This window comes from Maylandia zebra, linkage group LG15 (assembly GCF_041146795.1).
Source record: "Maylandia zebra isolate NMK-2024a linkage group LG15, Mzebra_GT3a, whole genome shotgun sequence".
Classification (NCBI taxonomy): Eukaryota; Metazoa; Chordata; class Actinopteri; order Cichliformes; family Cichlidae; genus Maylandia; species Maylandia zebra.
In genome coordinates, this window is record NC_135181.1 from 14,370,910 (window position 1) to 14,396,217 (window position 25,308).

At 40.2% G+C, this 25,308-nt stretch overlaps 2 protein-coding genes across 6 annotated transcripts in view; one reads left to right on the forward strand and one right to left on the reverse strand.

Annotated features, from left to right (window-relative positions):
* Positions 1-1,831: 1,831 nt before the first annotated feature.
* nrbp1 (nuclear receptor binding protein 1) lies at positions 1,832-10,375 on the forward strand. Of its 2 annotated transcripts, XM_012923988.4 has the most exons (19): positions 1,832-2,105; positions 2,211-2,397; positions 2,644-2,902; positions 3,000-3,122; positions 4,641-4,742; positions 4,853-4,942; positions 5,048-5,088; positions 5,241-5,335; positions 5,418-5,501; positions 5,589-5,647; positions 5,865-5,963; positions 6,041-6,173; positions 6,746-6,836; positions 7,006-7,056; positions 7,326-7,461; positions 7,637-7,690; positions 7,800-7,863; positions 8,564-8,619; positions 8,707-10,375. In XM_012923988.4, exons 3-19 carry the CDS (start codon positions 2,672-2,674, stop codon positions 8,800-8,802), a joined length of 1,605 nt encoding a protein of 534 aa, XP_012779442.1. In that variant the 5' UTR covers positions 1,832-2,105; positions 2,211-2,397; positions 2,644-2,671; the 3' UTR covers positions 8,803-10,375. The 2 variants fall into 2 exon arrangements, with proteins under 2 accessions (XP_012779442.1, XP_004568786.1); XM_004568729.5 differs by having other exon boundaries at positions 1,832-2,397.
* Positions 10,376-11,988: 1,613 nt separating this feature from the next.
* si:dkey-12h9.6 (macoilin-1) overlaps positions 11,989-25,308 on the reverse strand; it is a 32,313-nt gene continuing 18,993 nt past the window's right edge. For 3 of the 4 annotated variants that reach the window (XM_076873961.1, XM_076873960.1, XM_004568726.5), the window contains 10 exons: positions 24,292-24,433; positions 23,977-24,103; positions 23,728-23,851; positions 23,345-23,523; positions 21,400-21,883; positions 21,170-21,328; positions 20,147-20,317; positions 18,508-18,634; positions 17,623-17,797; positions 11,989-15,213 (listed from right to left, as the gene is read on the reverse strand). In XM_076873961.1, the coding sequence (XP_076730076.1) occupies positions 15,023-15,213; positions 17,623-17,797; positions 18,508-18,634; positions 20,147-20,317; positions 21,170-21,328; positions 21,400-21,883; positions 23,345-23,523; positions 23,728-23,851; positions 23,977-24,103; positions 24,292-24,411 (1,857 nt within the window). In that variant the 5' untranslated portion in view covers positions 24,412-24,433 and the 3' untranslated portion in view covers positions 11,989-15,022. The remainder of the gene's footprint in view (positions 15,214-17,622; positions 17,798-18,507; positions 18,635-20,146; positions 20,318-21,169; positions 21,329-21,399; positions 21,884-23,344; positions 23,524-23,727; positions 23,852-23,976; positions 24,104-24,291; positions 24,434-25,308) is intronic. The other variant, XR_191662.5, reaches the window with a different exon arrangement.

Consider the following 25,308-nt stretch of genomic DNA (forward strand, 5'->3'; position numbering starts at 1 on the left):
GGAGGCTATTATAGTGCAGTGAACTTATTGTCATGTTCAAGAAAACAGTTTGAGATCATTTGAGCTTTGTGACATGATGAGTTATCCTCCCGGAAGTAGCCAGGTAGATGGGAACACTGTCACCATAAAGGGGGGGGACGTGGTCAGTAACAATACTAAGGTAGGCTGTGGTGTTGAAATGATGCTCAGTGGGTGCTACATTGTTTTTCCAGTCTTCTATTGTCCAATTTTGGTGAACGTGAACAAATCTGATCTGCTTCAACGTTGTATGTTTTGTGTTCTTCAATGATGTTCTTCTCTATATCTTGGATGCAGTGACTGGTTATTTGTGGTTATCTGACACCTCAAAGCGCTCTGGGAATACTCTTTCTGACCTCTGACATCAATGAGGCATTTTTACCCAAAAAACGTTGCTCACTGGATATTTTCTCTTTTCCAGACCATTCTTTGTAAACGACAGCGATCACACCAACAACCAGGCCACAATCAGAGTCACTTAAATCATTTCCCATTCTGATGCTGAGTTTGAACTTCAGCAGGTCATTGTCAGCATGGTAAATCAGTTAGTTACACAGGTGTACCTAACAAAGTGGCCAGTGAGTGTAATTAAATTTACATACATCCAGCCAATGGGCAGTGAGGAAGAATTATTCTGGAATATTTCTGTGAATTTAGAGTTCACATTTTTTGTAACTTTATCTTACCTTGAAACCACAAAATATTAAAAATGCAGCATAATACTACACAAATATCTACATATCGACAGAAAAGGCTGTTATACTATCTATAAATAAATATTTAATGCAGACTCTACAATATTTTGGATTTAATACCTTTACACAAACCTAATTATGTACAACACAAAGTCAAAAGTCAGGAGGTAAACATTTTCAATTAAAAAACAAATTAAGTGGTGTGTTCTGCTTGAATTTGGACTCAATTTAAACCCAGTTTAATTCAACATTAGTCGTGTAGACTGAAAAGACACCTAGCGGTAAAACAAACGCAATAACACTGACTTCCTTGTGAATGGTTTTATTTGGCTGACAAAGACAACCATTCACCGGCATTCACTATTCAGTTGGCCTACATGTCTGTCAGTCAATGCCCATAACAAATACAAAAAGGAAGGCCGTTAAACACTGGTTGCCAGGTCTGAGAGAAACACGCTTTCCCCCCCAGTCCTTTAATAACGAAGCATTATGACATTCATGCCTTCTAAATCTTCTTCTTCATTTGTGGCTCCCTTTACATGAATAAATCAAACTGATTATGTTTAACTGTCTTAAAATTATCAGGTAAAATGATGGCCTACCAAATCAAATATTGCAAATTTGACTTATTTATCATTTTGACTTTTGGATACAAATACTTAACTTCTTGCTGGATATTTTCTGACCATTCTCTGTAAACCCCAGAGGTAGCTGATTTGGAAAATCCCAGCAGATCCTGAAAACACTCACTTAAACAGTCTCTTAAATCCCCTTCTCCCCATTCTGATGCTCAATTTTAACTTGATGATAATGATAAAGACTTATTGCTAATCAGCCCAAAAGCTGTACTGTACCAAGTGTGACACAAAAAAATTATGTTTAGGGGGAAATTCATTTTTCACACGTCCCGTTTTTGTTTTTCCTTTAGTAAATCATCACTTAAAAGACTATGTTTTCCCCATTTTTGTGTAATTTTGTCTGCTATTAAAATCAGCTTGATTTTTTAACAGTGAAGTGGGATAAATGTACAAGAAGAAGGCAACACCGTGTAAGTTACGTGGGAACGATCTGAACTCCCGAGAAGGGGGATTCAAAGCATTGTATCTGGCAACCCACAACGGCTTTGACGTGCCCGAGCTCGTAGTGCAGTGTGCATCTGGAAGTTGTCGCCATCATATCTGGCTAAATGTTAACCTAGCTCTCAAGTCAGTTAGCCACTGTGTTCGAGGATATAACGATAATGGTACGGTTAGCCTGCCCGTGCTTCCTGTGCTGAGCTCCTGTGATGGTCGTGATGCTTTAATCAACACTTAGGACTGTGGTGCTGTGACGTTTACTCGCACTACCAGCGGCTGTTGTCAGAGCTCACATTAGCAAGAGTCTTGAGAAGAGGTAAGGGGCGGAGGACTGCTCCGACTGACGAGGTCTAGCAAGTACAAACAGCGACAGACGTTTAATGTCAGAGTTAGTAAAGTAAAGGTTCTGGGTGTCTCGTAGACTCTTCGTTAGCTGTGTCTGCTGTCGTTGAAGTTCGCAACGTAGCTCCGCAAAGCTAGCTGCAACTCCGCCGAGAAACATTGAAGATTCGCAGCTGACAGAGCTAAACCTCCGGCCCGGATTGCTCTTCGGCGACGGGAGTCTGTTAAACTGGAGCTGGCATCGTCTCATCTCCCATCTATAACATGTATGTCCATGTGTTTGTGCTCATAGTTGTGACTTATTGTGGCCTTTCCCGTTGGAGCTAACTTCCTGTTGCAAAGTCTCCACGGTGACTCTTCACCTGCAGCTAGATTAGCCGGCTACAGCCACCACGTAGTTACATGTTGTTGCCTTGCTAGCTTTCTAATAACAGTCGTACAGCCCCAGCAGATGAGAAATGACATGTAGTGTGGCGTTTATATTCCGGTGGGTCATTTTGTGTGTCCTGCAGCGGGCTGCTGGGCCTCACAACCGGGAAGATGTCTGAGGGGGAGAGCAAGCAGGCCCCGGACACTGTCCAGGAAGTGAAGCCGGAGTCCGCGGCCGCTGCACCCACAGGTCAAGGTGTGTCATCCGTGTCTCCGCCGGTGTCCATGGTGACCCAGCCTCCTGCTACTGCTGCCACGGAGGATGAGGAAGAGGAGAGTGAGGATGAGTCAGAGATTTTGGAGGAGAGCCCCTGTGGACGCTGGCAGAAACGCAGAGAAGAGGTAGGGAGGGGGGGCAGTTTTTTTTTTTTTCTCCACAAACTTAACTTGGATAAACACCTGGTGCATTATTTATGTATTTATTTTTACTCCCCTAAAGGTGAATCAGCGCAATGTGCCTGGGATTGATAATGCTTACTTGGCCATGGACACAGAAGAAGGAGTCGAGGTGGTGTGGAATGAGGTCATGTTCTCGGAAAGAAAGAATTTCAAACTGCAAGAGGTGGGTGCAGAGCGAGGCCGGTGTGGTAAAATACAGCTAAAGCACAGGGTGACTGTGCATGTAACCACGATTGACCTATATGTAGTGATGGTGCAGGTCTCTGTCACCTTACTCGACAGAAGCCTGTGCATTTTTCTCCTTTCTGTACTGCTTTTTGGCAATCTCATAAACAAAACTGATATTTAAACTTGATTGATGGCCAAAACCTCTTTTGTATATGCAGGAAAAACCACAGTTATGGTCAGTTATATGATTGTTGGAACTAACAGCATACTTGGAAGCAACAAAACAGCCTAACAATGGTTTTAAGGCTTTTTTTTAATGGGATTTGTTGCTCTCTTTTCTGTAATACTGCTGCTTTTTTCCTCTTTGGTTTTAAGCTCCTTAGGCAAGTTGTTGGACTCATTGTGACCAGAACCCATAGCAGAGTTCACGCTGTACCCGTGTAGTTGCAGAAACAAATCAGAAATTTGGAAGGGAGGGAGTGTGTGGACTACAAGAACAGAACAGTACAATCTGATTCAAACTTGCTGTCTAAAAAGATTTCAGTGCTGGTTGATTTGGCGACACCTGGAGTCAGTGGTGGAAACAGCAATGACAGTTTTATGCTACAGGTCACAAAATTATGGGCAGCAAATCAAATTCTTGTTTAACTAAAAAAGTCAGAAAGAATTCGGACTTTGTCCATCGTGATATGAGGAGCTATGATTGATTGATTTGGTTACCTTTCTGGAAAAGTGAAGAAGTGCAGGCCGTCTTCTTCCAGCCTACTTTGGATTCTCCTTCCTGTTGTGCCAAAAAGTGATTTATGGTAATTCCCAAAAAAGGATTGTGGCAAAACTATCTCAAACATACCTCTCATGAGTGATATTAAGTCATTTTGAGCCACAAAGAGCATTGCTATTACAAGGTACATGCTGCAATCGTTTTTGGTTTTTTTTGGCAAAGTGACTGTTATATAAATGTCTTTTTCAAGAGACATTTGGCCGAGAGGGCAGTGGAAATTGTAACAAATATAACATCAAAGTTCTATAAAGATATTTTAAGGGCCAAAAAAGGAGTAGATTGATTATAATGTAGGTACAGCACGTTAGGATACTCACCAAACATGTCATTTCTTTATTTTATATCTAACTCCTTCATAAAATGCAGTTCAACATATTTGAAATCACATTTTAGCAGACAATCTCGCCTCTGCAATATTTGTCGCAATGATCCATCTGATTCAAAGCGTTTGTTTATGTTTTTTTAAAATACCTTGAGGAACAAGATTTTTAGATTCTCTCATTCTAATTTTGTCTCCAGGGGTGGATTTAGTCCAAGATAATTAACACTGTGGAATTTGCATATTAACCTTTTGGTTAATAGGCATACTGTCCAAACATGCTAAGAAGATTTGGATCTTAATATTGTTTAGACTCTGTTTGACTCTTTAACTTGTCTGCAGTAAAACAAGAACATATGGGATTTTTCATTTATGAGTAAAGTGTTTCATTTTTTTTCTTGTTTTTACCAAAGGAAAAAGTCAAAGCCGTGTTTGACAATTTGATCCAGCTGGAGCATTTGAACATTGTGAAGTTCCATAAGTACTGGGCAGATGTCAAAGAAAACAGAGCGAGGGTAGGAGTTTGTTTCATCGTTTTATTCTTTGATCATTTCATCAAATGATATAAACACAGGCACAATGGCCTGGATTCTTATTTGAATTCAACATTGTCTTTTGTCTGCAGGTTATTTTCATCACTGAATACATGTCCTCAGGAAGCCTCAAACAGTTTTTGAAGAAGACAAAAAAGAACCACAAGACAATGAATGAAAAGGTGGGTGGATTTTGAAATGTTGATACATTTGAGAGATCAAACACAGTTAATTAAAAATCATGTTTAAAGATATTAACTTCTCTGTTTGTTGTTCTTATCTGACAGGCCTGGAAGCGCTGGTGCACACAGATCCTCTCTGCTCTCAGGTTGGTGTTCTCTGTCACAGTATTTGTGTGGTGTGGCACTGACATGATTCACTGCTACACTAATATGAGATACATTTATTACAGCTTTATTAGGTTAGCTATGGTACAAAGGTCCTGGTTTTTATTTTTGACCACTGTTTGCTATTCTCCAGTTACCTGCACTCATGTGAACCTCCCATCATTCATGGCAACCTCACCTGTGACACCATCTTCATCCAGCACAATGGCCTCATCAAAATTGGCTCAGGTGGGTTCCACGGATCGTTTAAAGCAGTTTGGTTTGGTTTCTGTGTTGAAGATGTTCACTGTTATTTTCTTTTTTTCTTCAGTTGCTCCTGACACTATCAATAACCATGTGAAAACCTGCCGAGAAGAGCAGAAGAGCCTTCACTTTTTTGCTCCAGAATATGGAGGTGAGGTCCTCTGGGTGTATCGTTTTATGCTGCTGAGGTGTGCAGTTGTGTTTCTGTGATACTGATTAGGCTTCCGTCTGCTTTCAGCTGTTGCCAATGTTACCACAGCTGTGGATATCTATTCCTTTGGAATGTGCGCCTTAGAGGTGAGGCGATGCCTTTTTCTGCTCCTAGCTGTTAGTCACCTGCTCTGTTGTTACTGTGGTAATATGAGCGCAGTTTGCCTGAAGACCAAAAGCAGTGAATGCTCAACCTGTTATTTCTGTCTTAAAAATCCTTCTTTTGTACCATAACAGCGACTGTTGTTGACTGAAGGCTCCTGTTTATTTCATGAATCTCTCCTTTGTCCATTCACTTGCTCAGATGGCTGTGTTGGAAATCCAAAGTAACGGAGATTCGTCCTATGTGTCCCAAGAAGCCATAAACAGTGCCATTCAGTCCTTAGAGGACCCGCTGCAACGGGTGAGCGAGGAGCAAGCAAGCATCTAAAGTTCTCGTGGCTGTTTGGAAGAGAGATTTATAACCTGCGTGTGTTTCAGGAGTTTATCCAGAAGTGTCTGGAGGTCGACCCCAGTAAGCGACCCACAGCCAAGGAGCTGCTGTTTCACCAGGCCTTGTTTGAGGTGCCCTTACTGAAGCTGCTGGCTGCACACTGCATTGTCAGCCACCAGCGTGAGTCAAAGCACGCGCACACACACACACACACACACACACACACACACACACACACACACACACACACACACACACACACACACACACACACATACGGACGGACGGACGGACGGACGGACGGATGGAAAATCTGATCCTTTATAAACACATACTTTCACTTTAATAATGCACTTGATTCCCTGTTCTTCAAGCTTGCTGTTTTGGCAGCATCGACTGGGCATTCTGCTCAGCAGAGCCCCAATAAAACACTAACACACCTACCAAATATCTATACTTAGACTTTATTGCAGTAACATAAGCAGTTTGAAATAATGTCCGCAGCTTTTAAAGGACAAATAGTCAATATTTTTTAAAACCATAAATAAGTGAGATGGAACAGGTTAGCAGTTACAGTCATTATGACTCTTCCATCGTATGCCAAAATACTTTGTTATGCAATCTGCAGGCACAAAGACTTGAAGACTTAAGCACAGTCACACAAATTGCCTGTAATGTTGTTCTTATTTTGGAAAACTAACTATCATTGATCGGTGTTTTTCTTTAATAGTGATCTTCTCTGTTTACCTCAGACATGATTCCTGAAAATGCTTTAGAAGAGATGACAAAGAACATGGACCCTAACCTGGTTATCGTTGAGGGCAAAGAGGGGATTCAGATGAAGTAAGTCTGAGTGTAAATGTAGGAAATGTAAATTGTGGAGATTTGATGATTTCTGTGATTTGATCATCTTTAGTTTATCATCATTGCCTTTCATTAAGTCCTACTATGTCTAAAGTTTTCTGACTGTTTAATTACTGGAGTGGAAATAATAGTCTTTCTTTTGCTCCAGGCTTTCCCAGTTTCCTGCTCTTGAGCTGGACAAATTTCTGGAAGATGTAAGGTAAGAGAACAGCTGGAAATGCAAATGCAGTTTTTAACACATTTGCAGTTGGTTATAAATTTTCTCACTTTAAAGCTTGGATCAGTTGGCAAAATCGGCTAAGGAAAGTGAAATGAGAGTTGTTTCCGCTGCACTGAAATCAAAAACAGGAAGCTGTGGTTGTGTTTGTTGTGTGTTCAGTAAAAGCTTTTTTGGATGCATTGAGCAATGTGCAACTGCCACATTTTAACTAAAGCTGTGGTGGCTTACATTTGACGTTGATTTAACAGGAATGGAATCTACCCTCTGACTGCATTTGGGGTCCCCTGTCCTCAGCAACCCCAGCAGGAGGCTGTGAAGTCACCCATAGTTCCCCCATCGGTCAAAACCCCGACCCCTGAACCCGCAGAGCTTGAGACAAGGAAGGTAAGAGCAGAAAGCACTACTCTACATAGATTTTAATACCATAAAAATAAAATGATAATGCACGGCTGTTGTCTTTATCAGCATTTTCCTTTATAAATAATAATAATAAAAACTTGAAATCATTTTAATCCCAACCTGTCAATGCATTAAACAGTTTTCCTTTTGGTCCTTGAAGGTCCTTCAGATGCAGTGTAATATTGAGCCTGTTGACGAGGGCACGAAACATCACGTAAGTCACAGCTCTGCCAACCTGCTGAGTGATGAAGTAACGACATCTGTACTACATGTGAACGTGCTTTGTTAGAACTCTGAATGGACTGCTTTCATTCTACTTTCAGCTGACCTTGCTGTTGAAACTTGAGGACAAACTGAACAGGCACTTGAGCTGTGATTTGTTACCAAGTGAGTGTCTTGTTTTGAGAATAATATTTCACCATGCTTTCATTTTTGCATGCCTTTCACAAGTGAGAAAATGGTTTTAAATGCTTTTTCAAGGGAGCACAGGTTTGCTGTAGAGGTTTAACTCAAAGCAGAGAACTTAAAGATATACTAATGATACTACGATTTAGAAACCCCCTCCCCCCCAAAAAATACTTAAATACACACTATCTCAAAGAATATTGCTACGATCTGCTGCTGATATTTGTTGCATTGCTACCCTTACATTGCACTCATAAGCAGTGCTGGGTAATGTTGCTTTTAAAAGTAACTTTATACGTCACACTATTAAAAGTCATCCGATATGTTACAGTGTTGCCCACTAAAAATAAACACCCCTTTTCAGTTAGCTTGCGCAAGTTGGTTATGTTGTCCAGTCTGTTCGGCCTGCTCTGCATTCACTTCTTAGTGTGGGCCGTGGCCCCCTTGTGGGCTTTGTAGGTAGTGCAGGTGGACTATTTTAAGCTGCACATAGGTACCTCTTAAGCGATGAAATGCTTATTTGAAAAAGTAACTAAATATCTAATTTGAGTGCTGTAACCTGTGACTTTGGCACTGATCATTTCTCAGGTGATGCAACTGTTACAAACGATAGGACAGGACAAAGTAGGCATCTAAATGCTTTGTAACCCTATCACTATTTAAATATTGTGTTTTTGTTCAGATGAGAACGTGCAGGAGCTAGCTGTGGAGCTCGTTCAGCTGGGGTTTATCAGTGAGGTGAGGTTTTATCCGTGAAGTTACCACATACTGCTATCAGAGAACAATTAGAAAGATTACTTTGAGCTCACTGCCTTTTCATTTCAGGGCGATCAGCCTCGACTCGCATCTGTTCTCGAAGAGGCCTTCTCTAAGTTTTACAGCCGGAATGGTTCGCTCAATCCGGTGACTGTTTCCTCATAGCCGAGGAGTCGCCAGGCCTTCTTTCAGCCTTCCTCATCCATTTACAGCGGGACTAGCTTTTGCTTCACCTCCGAGTTGCAGGAAAGCCTTTGCGAGGACAGAGGAGGAAGCCTTGGTCTGACTGCAGATCCCACAGCCTGTTCTTGTATCTTCTAGTGGGAAAAGCTGCCACTAAGTGGTTGTTGCTTTAGATCACTTTGTTTTCCCACCAAATACAGCCATCTGCTTCTCTATTAAGAGGAAATCCTAGTTGCAATGGAAAATACAAATGTTTTCACAGTTTGGCCTATTTCTTTCAGTTCTGAAGTAGTGAAGAAATGTTAGAGGTAAGCAAGAAAATAAAAAAGGGGGTGGTAAAAGTATTTTCCTTAAGTCAGTGTTAAAATTGTATTTTAAACATTTTTTCACTTTACACTGTTTAATAGTTGTCTGTATGGAAAAACTTTGTCTTGTGTGTGAGTGTGTGTGTGTGTGTGTGTGAGAGAGATGGTAATGTAGGGTTAAATCTGGTTGTCTGGTCCTTTAAACTGTGTCCTGAGCAGTGAGTGAGGAATCATCGTATCTTGTATCACTTCTGGAAGGCTGAATCGCATCAAGCGAGTATCAGTTTTACTTTACAGATCTGAAATTGTGCAACATATTCATGAAATGCAGCTGAAAAACAATCGAAAGAGCTACAGATAAAAAAATATTCAAAAGATCAAACTATTTATTTGTGTTACATCTTTTTCTCAGTGTGTATTGTACTTCAATTCCAGCACTAAGGCCGGTGGGTGTTTGAATGTATGCTTTTACTTGCCCTTTTTCTTTAAAATCACACACTTATTTATCACAACAAAAAGGTGGCACCGCTTCACTGCGGTCCAGCTACTATAAAGTAGGGAATTGCAGCACTTATGAGTCGGGGTTAGGTTAATGAAAAGTCTATAGGTGACATTTTACAAACAGGGTGTTTGTTCGCTCCATGTGGGCTTCCTCTAGTGTTTTAAGCATGTGATGGATGATCATCATTGAGGTTGGTGAATGCATGTATGCTTTTCCATGCCTAAATGGAAACCGATGCATGCGGTAGACTTGCTTCTGGAGTTTGTTTAGGTTTTTTTTTTGGTTTTTTTTAAGATTTACTCTGATAATGTACCATGTAGAGACTTGTGTCAGCTTAGGCCTATCAACCTTTAGCTCGAGTAGCTCTGACATAGGTTTCCTTCATGGATACCGGAGCTAAAATCTTTTGAGAAGTTCAGCTAATTGGCTCAGACCGCTCTTTATCTGTTAAGTGTCTGGGGATCTCTCTGCTAGTTTGCACATTTCTGTATCCTGTTGGGAGATGTCCTGTGGCTTGTTTCTCATGTACACCAACCGGAAGTTAAGATTTAGAGATTGAAATTCAGTCGGTGATCCAGTCTCGGTGTCTCCATGCTGTGACAGGGCCTGTTACTGTGAGAGACGAGTGTGGCGCTGCCTGGCATGCTTGTAAACATCTTGTGCACTGTATGCTGGACACTGCTCTGTCTCTGCATTACCCTCTTTTTTCACTTCCTGAAATAAAAAAAATTACACTGTCAGCACTTAATGATATTGTTGTGTGGCATCTTCTTTTTATCAATAACAAACAGATCAACTAATAAGCAAATAATAGAAAAATCATCATTCTTATTTGTGCTCAGACCAGAGTTAAAGTTATCTGCCTTGGTCTTTCCATGGGGACTCAACAGTGCTTCCTACCCAACCTCCTTAAAATCTGGTTTATTTGCATAATTTTGGCATATCTCATGAAGTCCTATCACACTATTCCAAGTTACAGGCCCTTGAAGTATATGATAGATGGATGGAATGTAATACTTTATAAATCGCCTTGGTTTTTTTCTGCATTTTTGAACTCTCATTACTTCTACATTCCCAGAGAACTAAAAATCAGCTCTGTTTAAAAACTCCCACTGAATCAATTTTACAACCACTCCAAGGGTCACAATCTCCAGTCCAGTAGGGGTTTTTTTTGCTTGTCTTTTTAAAAAGATTTTTATTCTGTGATCAACTTTAAGCATGTACACAACAGAGATGATGTAAATGATAATAATAATAATAATAATTAAAAAAAAAAAAAACCCTCACCGAAAGCTGTTTCCCCGTCCTTCCCAGGCCTTTACTGCAGCCACCTTCGGTTGCTGCTTGTTTGTGCGTCTCTGCTTGTCAGGTTTGTCTCCAGCAGTGTAGAGACGCGTTATTAAGTAACTACAGTAACTACGTTATTATTGTGGTAACGAGCACGATAACTAGTTATTATGCCAAAATCAATAACGCGTTTATCGTTACTGGGATATAGGGTCGTTATTCGTGTGTTGCGTTCGTTTTACCTCGGAAATCGGAATACGAACCTGGGAATGATGTCACACTCGAGTAAACGGCGTTCTGGTTAGTCTCGTCAGAGAAGCCGGGATTTCAATATGGCGACGCCTTCGAAAACGGTTGTTTTTCTAGCCCTCTACAAAAACAAATTACTACTAAACATATTCAGCTCATCTGCAGTCTGGATTTACCTACATCTTCCTAGTCGGAAGGCAGAATTTCCGAGTTCAGAGCACAATCGAAAGCACCACGACTGCAGTTTCCGTGTTGGACGTAAAAAGCGCACGTGACGCTATGACGTAGGCTAGAATCTTAGACCACTGAAGCACTTAATCTACCATCATATTTTACTTATCTACATGGCCCGACTGGAGGAAATATTATTTTGGTTAAATACTGACTATTTGTGAGGCTGAAAATCCTTTTAAGTTTGCCCGTCAGTACTGAACTGACGGGCAAACTTGCACAGTTGATGCAGTTCAGCTGTTTTCAGTTAAGTTTACAAAGAATGGACAAACTGTGTGACTAACTGTGTTTATGTTGAACCATTTTTGCACTATTTTGATACTTACAGCTCGTAAATGGTCTGAGGCATAGTTTAATGTTGGCACTGCTAAAAGTATACTTTCTACCCATTTCAATGGCAAAAATAAATATACCTTTCAAAAGTTTCAACACACTGTATGTCGTGTTTTGCGATCCACTGCTGCTTCCTAGTGATACTACGTACGATGATAGTACTGCTGCATCAACCCCAAAATGATGTGTTTGCATTTATAGACGTTTGAAACAATAGAAATGGATTAAAAGAGAACGATAAAAAGTGACACATAAAACAAACATTGTTCATTTCTAATTTAGTTTCATTCCTTTCATCATTAACTTGCACTCACACTACTACACTGCCATTTTAGGTTCAGGCCATTGGGTGGCACAGTGCACTTGTGGCAGGATAGTGCTAACATGTAAGCAAGCTGGCATCCTTGCTGGGTATTCAGTTAGTCGAGCAACACATTAATAAGAGAATTCTGAGTAAAACCAAAGTTACTTTCCCTAGTAACTAGTTACTCTGAAAGTAACGAGTAAGTAACCGAGTTCAAAATGTCTTCAAACCCATGCCCCAAAGGCACTCTGTAACTTAGTTCAGCATGAATCTACAGATCAGAAAAGGAGATCATCTTAAATAATCTCAGTGTCTCTTGTTGATCTGTTGTGAGGCCAAAATGTTTATGAAGATGATCTTTATTAGCCATTACACTAAAGTTTTCAGAAAGCACTTCCATTTGCAGAAGAAGTCAATTTTGCTCGTTTTACCTTCAAAGTCAGAAAATGACACCATAAATGGCTCCTGAGTGAAGGAACATGCACATGTCTGCACAAATTAGACTCATTTGATAACTCAAATAATTTATACAAAACGGGGTCCTGGTGTATCAGGAGTGTGATCTCCAGCCTCAGAGCATCATCGTTTGAATTAACAATTGTTCGTCCAAAAACGTTAAGAAACTGTAGCCCTTGTACAAGTACATCCAGGTACATAAAGTCACAATGTGTGCTCAAATAACGGTTGAATAAAACACATTTCATGCTGACAAACACAGTGCCGTACAAAATGACAGCAGTATAAGAAGAACAGCAAGACTAAAAAATATTTTTGATATAAAACACCCTAGAAACACGCTCTAAATAAAAAGCTACCAAAATGGCGACATCCAGTTCATGAGTGTTTTTCAGCTGCGTGGGTAATTTTTCAATTCTGTACACTGAGTAAAAAAAAAACAAATTAAGAAAGAAATGAAGCAAAAACTACAAAAACAGTACATAGCACTTCAATTTAAACACATTACTCTTTCACATTAAAATTTGTGTTTTACTTCCGAGTTTGAAAGTATATAGGCACAGTAATTTCATCCGTGAGCCATGTTTCGTCAACACCGTCCCCCTTGTCCTTCCCGGCTCTGCTTTACTTCTCGGACAAGGTCGCGGTCTCTCTTTTCCAGATGCCACTGTGGAGCCACGAGCTGCCAAACATCAAAAAAATAGCGGGCTCTCAGTCGCAGCTGAAGTGAGCTTTCTTTTAAAAAAATTATCAGGTCAGTAAGACAATAAAACATCACTTAACTATTCTCAAGAGTCTCCCGGATGGCAACCAGGAATATTCATACAAAGATGCCGCCTGTTATGCAGGAATATTCCAACTCTGAAGGGTTTCATTCCAAAGCTCTGTGTTGAACGCACATATTTTGTCTGAATTTCAGCACAATTAAGATACTCCTAAATCTCTATTTACAGGCACACACAAGAACATCTTGGTGCATACTTGTTTTAAACATTTGGGGTATATTAAATAGTCACATTTACACTTTGATAGAATGGTACGAGGATCGGCCACAACATTAAAACCAGACAGGTGAAGTGAACAACATTGATCATCTTGTTATAATTTTCAGCAGGAAGATTTTAAATTTACTTTGAAACCCACCCACTCATCTGTTTTCGGGTCCGGGTCAGAGCTTCTAGCAATTCCAGGAAGCTCTGACCCGCTACATGGTAATGGCGTTTCCCGATGGCCGCGTTCTACCACAAAAAGTGCTCATAAGCATATGAAGAAGCGCAGAAAACAACCAACGGTACTCAGTTTGGGACAACAGACACCTGAAGAGACCATAGAAGAGTAGTCCCTCCTCTTAAAGGGTCTCAATCCGAACTCTCAATCCAAATCGAGCCCAACTCAAAACCTACAGAAAACATGCAGCAATCCGAGGACCTGCAGCAGGGCAGATCCGTGAAGGTTTTCATGGCTCAAGAGGGTCGTGCACATTATTCAGCTGGTGGTTTTAATGATGTAGCTGACCAGGTTATATAAATGTGTGCATATATACCAAATTTATTATTCAAAATTTTTTTTCTCCAATAGAGACATTTAGAGAAACAAGTTCATTATCATAACCACTGAGGCTTTGACAAAAGTCTGTATACGAATTTCTCATCTTTCTATAATCATGTTTAGACATGAATGTAAATAATGTTCACAACTCCAATATTTGCCCAAAATCCGTTAAAGATTTAAGTCTAAAATATGGCCTCTTTTTCAAAGAAAAGCCGAGACGATGAAAAAAGCGTGATGGCTGATTTCCAGTTTCAGAGTTACGTGGTTTGACTGTCACGACTGACTGAGACACCGGAACAGAAGTCAGCCACTGTTTTCTTAATTTTATGATCAGTACCTGTACTGCTGGACCTCAGTGATCATTTTGTTCTAATAAATACTGACAAATACTGCTTAAAAAAGATATTACTTTGAATCTTCTTGTCAGTATTGCAGCAGATCAAGAAAACTCTGAATTCTTACACATCTGTAAGTTTAACACATGAACGGACTTAAATAATGTTGTTCGGTTAGTTTTACTTTCATGCCAGGAGTTAAACTGTAAAGAGCGGTTTAATTAAATATTTTACAGCTGCAGCAGAGAACCTGTCAGTGCCATCTTCCTCTGGGCATGTCCACATCGGGCACCAGGTCTTCATTCAGATAAATCTACTTGGTTTGTATCTCTGCTGACACCTGTATTTGTATTTAATCGGGATAAGTAAACCTTTTTTGTTTTCCTTCAAAAAAATGACCAGCTCTGCATATTAGATACCTCATTTTGGAGTGAAACTCTTCGACCTGTGATGTGGCAGAAAACAGGAAATATACAGAATAATATCAAGTTAGCACCATCAGTGCAGCAAAAGGCATTCGACTCGTGGAGGCTTGGCCTGGTTCCACTCATGGCTGGAAGTAGAGGACTTCGCGGTGTTGTTTAGCTCTGTGATAAACTCGTCCGGATCTGACGAGTTCTGATGAGGTGTGAAAGCTCTGGGACGTCCCCTATTTCTTCAAACACTGGTACATCAATGCTCGTGGATTCAACACGTAGCGCTCGGAGTTGAGCAACTTGGTGAGATTCTGTGGCACGTGGGGCCGGGGCGCCATGTAGGACATGCCGGGGCTCACCGCCATCACCTCGGCAATCTTCTTCTTCATCTCACTTATCTCCCTGTCCTGCTTCATCACCTTATCTGTCAGAGGAAGGTGTAGATGTAAGGAGATAGATACTGAATGAGCTGCAACGCATAGGATTTCTGTTATTTCTGCACTCGAATGTAAGCTGAGCAAGATTTTCTCTGTCCGTGCAAAATCCCCTTAATCTTAACCTTAAACTCAAATCGAGGTAATAAGCTAGATGGATTATTCAAAGAAGACTTTATCTGAGCAGAAGTAGTCTAAACTCATCGCTAAGATTTGTGGTATCAAGGGTGTTATCTACATTTGGCTGAAATTCCCCACAAGGAGGAGAAGTGGTCGTGTGAGGTCTGACAACTGAAATGTTAAAACACCCTCTATTAAACCACAAAATCATTGGGTTTAATTTAATGGATTTTTGGTCGAATGCCTGAAATCAGATCTGCAGTTTAGCACAGCTCTGACATTTCTCCAGCCCTGAGACTGGCAGTAGGATTACAGTAGCCTGTCACCTCTAGAGGCTAGGGTTATGTCTCCACCTGCTCTCAAACTGGGAACATTTCACATGTTAAGTGAATGTGTTAACCACTACACCACAGAGCCACTTTCATAGTCTCTCACTAACCATTAAAAGCATTTGCCAAAGACAATACAAAGGAAAAAATTAAGCTAGTGCAAAACTTTTTCTTTCTAATGGCCAGGAGGGGAATGCACGGTGAACAGCTCTCAGCAGCCTCGCTCTGTCACCTCAGCACACACTTTCTGATGTATATGCAGTCTCAACTGATAGTTTCAGGTCGTACTGATGAAACAAGAAGTTCACTTTGTAAATAAAGGTCCATGTTAGAGTCAGACAGCAGCATCATCCATGGTACGCTCAGAGGCTTGACCATCTGGTACCCTCAGTTTTTCAGGCAGATCAACCTTGAGGTTAAGGTAACAGGGATTTGAACACCTACTGTATCTTGGACGTCTATGCTGACAACAATACCCCATCAGCCTTTTACGACTGATGGGTAAAAAGCTGAAATGCCAAAACTGCTTCAAATCGGGACTTCATTAACCAATCGGTAACATCATGGCTGCATCCATCTTTTATACTTTCTATGCTACTGACAAGTGGCTTAAAGGAAGATTACAGAAGTTCTTGGGGATAATACGCCTCATCGTATTATCCTAATCATACGCAGTGGCACTGATGAAGCCATGTAAGCATGGTCTAGTAGTTTGTATATTACTTAACATTAGCTTTTTACTACTGCCAATTGGATTCAAGCTTCCAAAATACAACATATAAACAAAAGTACTGGAGCAACTACACACTACACCTACAGGAACTGCTCAGCAATGGAAACCCATGCCATGAAGCTCCCACTATCACTAAGCTCTTTAGAACAGCTCATTCTTTCTTTTACAATTGCTTGTAAAGGCAATGTCACTGAACAAAAACTGAACTCAAAGATTATGAGGTGTGGCCCAATAATGTAATTTATCATAACTGGCATCAATTTGTGAAGAATTTGTTTCCAAATATGTTTTTCTGTATTTAGTGATAACCCAAAAGTAATCAATTTGGCTTCTTTTTTTTTTTTTTTGAGGGAACCACGACAATGCTAAAAGAAAAACATTAAATAAACAATTTTTAAAAATCCCAGCAGTCACACGGTGGTGCTGTTCAATCCGACTCACAATTTGCCCCACATATCATAGTTTACTTTCCTTGACAGTAATTTCTAATCTAATGGCAGTTTGCAGATCAAACTGAAGAAGGGGAAAAAACACAGTGATGTAAATCAGGGATGTCAAACTGATTTTACAGTCCGTTTAAAGCATATCATATTTGATACATGCGTTTTTGAGACTTTTACATCATCAGTATGATTTTTAACTAATTAATATATAACATTTTTCCCCAGAGGGTTGACTAAACACTTCATTTTCAAACAAATTGAATTTTCTGGCATTTATGTCATGGTTCAGGATTTAACGGATTAAGTGTGAATAATTTTAACTAGACACCGAATCCCTCAGAGATCTTAATATAAGAAAAACGGTAGATCTTCTACATGATAAAGAAATTGCTGAAAGTCATCTGACGACTCTTTGAGCATAAACTGTAAGAAATAAATGTATAAAATTACAGAAGAAATTCTGGTTAGTCACTGTCCAGACTGTCCTGTAATTATAAAATAGGTTTTGCTAAGTCACAGAAAATATATTTTCTTTTGGTTTTACATTAATGTGGACCCCTTTCTGTCATTTAATAGTTTATCTATCACTTAAGTACTTTGGTGTCGTATGAATGCCAGTGGGGGAGGTCTTTATCTATATGAAAAACCTGTAAAACCTCTGAAAATACAATAAAAGTCCCAAATTTATGTCATAGTATCCTTCACATTTTCCAAAGCTGTCAGGTGGGTTTGACACCCCTGATCTAAATTAATATCAGAAATAAGTATATCAACCTTGGGCGATTTCTAGCTGTCTGCGGGCATCTCCCAGCGCAGAGAAGAGGTCCAGTTTGATGCGAGTCTCAGCGCTCAGGTTGTACTCCAGATGTTGAGCCTTTTCCTGCATGGCTGACAAAGTGGACAGCAGCATATCTGTCTCTTTTTCCACACAGCGGTACTTTCCCAAAGCCTGAGTCCAGAGAACACATTAGCAGTAAGAATAAGTGCAAAACATCAAAATGCCAGTAGTAATTCCTGCAGCGACCACCTGTGGGAGTTGGTGCTTTGGTTTCCTGAGTATCTTTTTCTTTTTTTTGTATTTCAGACAGGCACAGTTTACGCTCAGAAAACCAATGCACCACACACATAATTACTTCCAAACAGTGATGACGGCCAGCCAGCCATTCAAAAAACATAAAATCTGCAGCACATTATCATTAAGATATTTTGAAAGATGACTCTTTCTAGGTTAACAATTTGCCTTTTGTGAAAGGTGATAAAAAAGTGTAATGTTTTTATGAAAGACCTGGCTTCTAGTACAGCATGCTCCATGGAAAGTATGCCACTAAAATGACATCAAATACCACACAGAACCACAATTTACACACCTAATGTCACACAAAAACACCCATACAGTAATGCTGCATACTGATGTGATGACAGAGTGCATTATGGTGACTGCAGGCCAAAATAAAATGGATTACAAAAAAAATGCTCAAGTTCCTCAATGAAAACCATTCTGTTTTCTTAGGGAGTTAAACACACAAAAATCAGAAACAGCAAATCAAACAGCAAAAGAAGGACTTCATGACCAAACTGAGGACAACCGAGCACTGGATCACTTGAGACTCACAGACACTTAAATGCACAAGTTCATTCCCAAATAGAGTAAAAAGATACCTCAACATCACTCTCTAGATCTACCACACGACTGTCTTTCACTTGATACTCCAGTTGTAGTTGTTTGTACTCTGTCTCTAGCTCTTTAACCTTTTTCCTTAACATTTGGGTTTCACAGTGTTCCTGCCTGGTGTGGGAAACGGAGAAAATGAGAGCGTTTGAGCAGTGACAGAGAGGCTTTGGCGGGAACTGAAGACCAGTTTCCACAGAAAGAAACAGAACATTTGATTTGCATTATAAACACTGATGTTTTCTCTTTCAATTATTTTGAACACACACACGAGAGATTTCTTTAAAAGAAGTAACTGCTTATGGTAAATTAAAGAATCATCTGTTTTCTTGCAGAGAATTAGAGGAAAAGATCAATGTCACTCTTGGTTAGCTTAGAGCTAAGACAGGAACGCGGGAAAAGCAGCTAGCTCGGCTTTGTTCGAAGATAGCATACGCTCTTTGGCCACTCAAGTACGCCTGTTCAACAGCTCATTAGCGCAAATATCTCATCAGCCAATCACATGGAAGCAACTCAGTTCATTCAAGCTGGCAGATACATTCAAAGAGATCAGAATGAAGAATAAAAGCAATCAAAGTCACTTTGTTTATAGCACAGCGAATGGTGCCTGTATTTCAGAAAGTGATGATCTACTGGAATTTTCCCACACAACCATCTCTAGGGTTTACAGAGAATATCAAGAAGAGAAAATATCCAGTCAGTGGCACTTGTTTTTTAAAACGTGTCAACCCTGTATTGGACTATTTCTTGGCTAACCTTTAGCGAAAGAATGCCAAATTAAACGGTAAAGTGTCGGTTAGCATGGTTTTGGTCCCACAGGTTTCAAGACTGGTAAATGTATTCCCAACCAGTTGGTGAGTGGTTGTAAAGCTGTTCACAAAGGATGCTGCACTGAAAACCTCTTTCAATTGCTTTGATTACTAGCAGGTTGCCATGGTCGCCCCTAGTTTACATGGAAGTCGCTGACTTGCCTGCAAATGCTGGATAACTATTTACTGTGCTGTAGTGGAACTTCAAAAACTGCGACATAACCCAGAAATGGAGTTCAGTGACTTTCTAAGAAAATGTTGTAACAACATATGTTGACCCAACATGTATTTATGTTTCTAGGGAGGTTACACCATAGGCTGCAGTATAAGATTTCAGTGGAGGTTGCAGTTACGACATACCTATGGAACAGACGTCCTGCTGAATCATAATTCTTGCTGTAAGGATGACCGTGGCAATCTGTGAGCAACCAAAGCAGCTGCAAGGTAGTTTTCTTTGTAGCACTCTCTTTGCAACCGATTTCACTGACCGACTCCCAGCAACTTCATGCTGAGCAGTTAAGGAATACACATTTTTACTTAGCAAGTGCTGGTTGCCAGAGGGCCACCGGCTGGTCTCTGGGCCTGCGTGACTGAGGCTTAAGGTCTAAGTGATGACTGGCAGCCTTCTTAACCTCTGAACAACGCAAGGCTAACTGGCTAAGGAAGGCTAGTCAAAATAATGTTAATCTCCTCATCTAACTCTCAACAAGAAAGCAAGTAAACATCATTTAAACCAAATGTTTGGCCGCATGCTTACAGCAACATTTAACTCAGAGCATGTTTCAGGAAATATAAGAGGGAATTTAAAAGTGTGGGTTACCTGTTTGTTAGACTCCGTGCTGTGCTCGCCGCCTCCTCCAGTTTTTGAGCCTGAAGCTCAGCCAACTGCTTCTCAGCAGAGAGTCTGGCCTCTGCCTCTGCTCTGGTCTTCTTCTCCAGCATCACACAAGTCTGCTTGTCCCTCTGCTTGTTTTTAGTTAGGCACAGAATCCTGAAGGGATGACATTAAAGTGGTTTTAAATAAGTTGCAGAAAAAGAGCAGCAATATGTGGGTTACTGCCACATGCAAATGGACTCGTTTGAGATCAGCGTCAAGCATACTTCAAAAACAGACATAAATGTTAAACAGGTTTCTTATCATCCTTGTAGTTGTTGTAGTCACTGGAGAGCACCTTCCTTTAAAAAAACTGGAGCATGGCTTATCAAAGCTGGTGGTGCTGATCAAAACTGCATAACATGCTCTTCTCAAATGCGATTTTATAGCCTTTGGCTGCTGGACGTGGTTTTGATGTGGTAAATGTGTTAGGAGTACCTCTGTAGTGGGATAAAATAACTAACTGAGCCTCCCTCCCCCCATTTTTTTTTAGCTCTAAATGTGCTTAGAGTGATAATCTGAGTCACATATTGGAGGAAAAGGAGGAGTGGAAACATAATTTGCATTAAAAACATAAAAAAGTAGATACTGTGGCAACGTACAGGTAATAAAAATGGTTTGTGTGACAAAGCAGGTCTGCAGCAGTGCAGCTGATCAGCAAAGTCAGTGATCTCATCATATTCTCTTTTATATAGTGATATACTATACTTCATTCATACAGCACATTCACCTGATCTGATATTGTAGCTTTACACACAAACCTTTTCTTTTTCTTGTGCAGGTTTTTAATTCTACAGTGACAGTTAAGTTCAAATCTTTTGCTTTGTTTCATGGACAGAAGAAACAATTTCATTGTCACTTTAGGTTTGGATAAGATGGGATAAACATTTTTTCATATTTACTGACAGTAGCTACAGTATTTTAAGTACTATAAAATCCGGTTTTGTGTGATAACAACTGGACACTCACTTGCTCTGGAGAAGCATGTTGGACTGTCTGAGCAGGGAAACCTCTGGTCTAAGGCTCCTCTCGCTGTTGGTCAGGTTGCAGATGTGACTTCGAAGCTCCTGTTCGGTCTGCCTGCTCGACTGCAGCTCACTCTTCAGCCTCCTCAGCTCCTGCTCCAGCCTTCAAGATAAAAAACAACATTTTAGCACTGCTGTAAGCATCACCCGAGTCAAGCTTAGCTAAATACTTACTTGCTTGTCTGTTCAGTGTGGTAACTCTGAGCTGCTGTGGCACTCTTTTCTGCTGCATCCCTGTTGGGGCTGACTGTTTTGGAGCTAGACCTGTGTTTCTTCTCAGTCCTTCCCGCAGGAGGTGAAGGAGTATTTGAGCTGCTTCTTCTGACTTTTGGTGAGGAGTTCTTAGCTGCTCGCGTTGCTTTGCTGCCGTGCTCCTCTTGAGGTAGATTTTCTGGAGTTGTTGATGATTCCGGTCCTCCTGTGCTGCTGTGCAGCAGATCTTTGGACTCACCCACACTGGGTTTGGATGATGACGACGATGACGATGGTGGCCGGCGGTTTGGTTCGGCTGACCTCACCTCCTGTGACCCTTTCTCTGTTGCTCTCTCCTCACTGCGGATCTGGAGGCAGTCCACAGTGTGTGCCTCATCTTGGGCCAGCACAGCACCGTTCTGACACTGATACTGACTCGACTCAGGCTTGACTTTCCATTTGGAGGCTGTAAAATCAAAACAGGTCAGTTTTAGGAGTCTACTATGGAGCTCAGAAACATCTAGGATGAGTAAACATTTATGGCTATCCTCACTTTGGTATGAACTAACATTTAAAACTTTAAACAGGGCCAGCATCAGTCACTAGAATTACTTATTAATCACAATGAATTCTCACTGACTTAACCCAACCAAAATATTTGCCTGCAGTCCTTTCACTGATCCTATGGAGTGATAAATAGGTTCTCCACTGCTTTGCACAGTTTACACCAGGGATGTGTCAAATCCATTTTACATCATGGGGCACACACAGCCCACTTTGATCTTAAGTGCACCCGAAACACCCCTTTCTGTCAGTGTAAAGAAGTTTAAATACACATTTAATCCCTCAGATACCTTAATATAAGAAAAACTGTGTTTTTCTTATATTAAGAAAATCTCAGTTCTTCTATATGATAAAGAAATGTTGCTATAGTGAAAAAAAGTCACTTGACAACTCTTTGAGCTTAAATTGTAAGAAAAACATGTGTGAAATTACAGAAATCATTCTAATGAATGCCAGTGGGGGAGGTCTTTATCCATAGGAAAAGCTGTAAAACTTTTTAAAAGTCCAGCATAAGCTGGTTGAGAAAATGGGTGGATTTATGACGGGGACCACATTTTTTCATATTAGCATTATGTTGTTTTCAGTAAGACACGAAAGAAATAATTTGCTCTGTAAAGTGTGGGGTTATAAATTAAGATTCTTATTTAGACTTACTTTGGCCACCACAGGATTTTGAACCACAGTGGTTTCGACTTGCATCTTTTATATACAGTCCAAATCTCACCAGTACTGACTAGTAATGTGTGCCGAGTTTGTAATTAGTAAAATAGCCAGAAAATGAAAACATGGGGAGACATGACTGTTTAAAAAAAAAAAAAAGCAAACAAAATCTACAACTTAAAATGTCAAATGTATTTTTTATAATGCACGTATTGAAAAATTTTTTTTGTCAAAATTGTTTTAAAAATGTCAATTTTTGCACCTTTGCTTCTTATTCCTTTCCCTTCATCTCTGTCCATGTTAGTTTCTCCCCCTATCATGTAATTACCATATTAAACGATACATTTATACATCGGTATGCAGCACTTATCTATTTTCAGAAGCACTCTGAAATATTTTGATAGCACAAAGCGTCAAACAGTTGCAGTAACAAGAAGATTGCTTACTTTGTTGTGCCAGCAGCAACACATCATGTTCTAGGAGGTTATTAAATACAGTTTCAGCTTGGGACTTTTACTGTCTGCGTCTTCTCAGCGAACTGACTCACAAATGTATGTTGTAATCACCTGACTGAGTGGCTCCATAAGTGGAGATTGTAATAAACTGTCAGCTTGAAAACAAGAACGACCGAAACCAAAAGAAGAGTGAAAAACCCTCCAGATAGTAAGAATGGTAGGTAGATGGTGCAGGTGCACAGACTCACTGCTGCTGCCATCTGTGCCTGTCTTGGGATAAACCTGCAGGCCTGGGGGGAGCGAGTGCTGAAGGAGGTGCATGTGGAAGTCATTCTCACTCTGCACTGCTTTCTGTATGCGCAGCTTAAAGATGTTGGTGAAGTAGCAGGTGGCATCAAACCCCAGATAAACTACAGGATATCCAATACTGAAAGTGAATACAAGGCAGTTAGAATAGAATAGAACAGCCCTTTATTGTCATTGTACATGTACAAGGAAATTGTGGGTGCTCCACATTAACTGTGCCGGAATAAATTATAAATATTAGAAAGTAGTCAGTATATAATATTTCAGTGATGAAATATTAAATACTAAATCTAAACTTTATACATTTTGTATCAAATAAACATACCAGTGAGCGGCAAAAAGATGGGACAGGTTGGCATGTGAGGTTTTAAGGTCTTTGAGTCGAAGTGAAGCCTCTGTGTACACGAGCAGGATCCACAGAGACACAGTTGATATACAGATGCCCTTCTCTGAGGAAAAATAATCAGATGAGAAGAAAATTACTAATAAATTTAAATAAGAGAATATTTTTTATTTTATGAGATGAAGAAAGTTGGGCAGATTTTGCCAAGTGGATGATAATTGTCATACTCACCTGTGTGCCATATGTAATTGAATAACACATAGGTGCTCGCCACAAAGAACAGCCAGTGCAAAGGAACAAAAATTAAACAAAAGATGTCCAGAGTGAAGGCAGCGCAAACAAAAACAACACAAATAACCTGCAAACAAAAAGGGAAAGAAAGAAAAACAACAACAACAGGAAAGTAAAATGTGAGTAATTCACTGAAAATAGAAGAAAAGCCATGTTCTTGTTCACTGCGTGAAGCCTACTACGCATCACTGGCTGGCTTATCATCATCAGGGCCAGTGCACAGAATATGAAATCACACACAGCAGGAGTCCTCACCAGCCCATGGCAGTGGAAAGTGGTGTACACGCTCCCAAAGAAGAGCCAGCACGGCCACAGGTACTCCAGTCTGAATTCAAGGATGAAGTCTGCCAGCAGCACCAGTGTCCACATCACCATAAACTTCAGGAAGGTGTACGCGCTATAAAGACATGCAGACATTATTAAAAAGAAGAAGGAAAAAATCAATCCTCCTTCATTATTATTATTTCACTTTGAGCTCATGGCAAACAAACGTGCCTCTTCCTCTGAATCCAGTAAATAAAGGCTGTCAGATAAAGCACCAGATACTCACACACAGCCCAGTATGAGACCAAACTGCAAAAACGGCATTAACCTCTAATTGAGCCAGCTGTGTCTTAAAAATACAGTCCTTCCTTTTAAGCAGGGCCACTATAACAAGAACAATGACTGTTCCCTCATTTTATTAGGCAGCCGCAAGCCAAACAGGAGCTGTGGTTTTCCTCCTTTGTTCTGCTCATCCATAGGCTGCTATCACATCACCCCTTCTTTGTTTGGTAACCATGGCAAAATTTCATCTGGAGGAGAGAGGGAGCACCACAGCATCCTTCTGCAAGTCGACAACAGCCTTTTAATTTTACTTATAAAGAATGCATTTCAATTAATCTCACTTGTATTTATATTATAACTAACTGCTAACTGTGCAGGTTGTTCTACAAAAAATTAAAAAATAAATTAGAATCAGCTGGGAGAGGGCTTTTAAACAGCATATTAAATCCATCCTAGAAGCCCAATATAGTCTTTTTTATTATCTTATTCTCCTTGAGTAGCATGCTTAATTGGCCTAATAAAACTCCCAAGCAGAGCTGATGTAACTTTAGTTCTCTATATGATGTTATTGAAATAGCGCCCTTTATTGTATTTAGCACTATCACTAAATATAATTACCAAACAAGCTAGTGAAGTGTAAAGGAATCACCACAGCGTCTTTAATTCTCCAATCAAGTTCTTATCTGCTTTGTAGTATTTCCAGTAGTGTAATTCAATTATATGTGT

Bases quoted from the DNA above. Each gene is read 5' to 3' on its own strand.
- nrbp1 (XM_004568729.5), top strand. From the start codon at position 2,672: ATGTCTGAGGGGGAGAGCAAGCAGGCCCCGGACACTGTCCAGGAAGTG. The intron at 4,743-4,852 runs GTAGGAGTTTGT...TTTTGTCTGCAG, and splicing joins TCAAAGAAAACAGAGCGAGG to GTTATTTTCATCACTGAATA. The intron at 7,691-7,799 runs GTAAGTCACAGC...TTCTACTTTCAG, and splicing joins ACGAGGGCACGAAACATCAC to CTGACCTTGCTGTTGAAACT.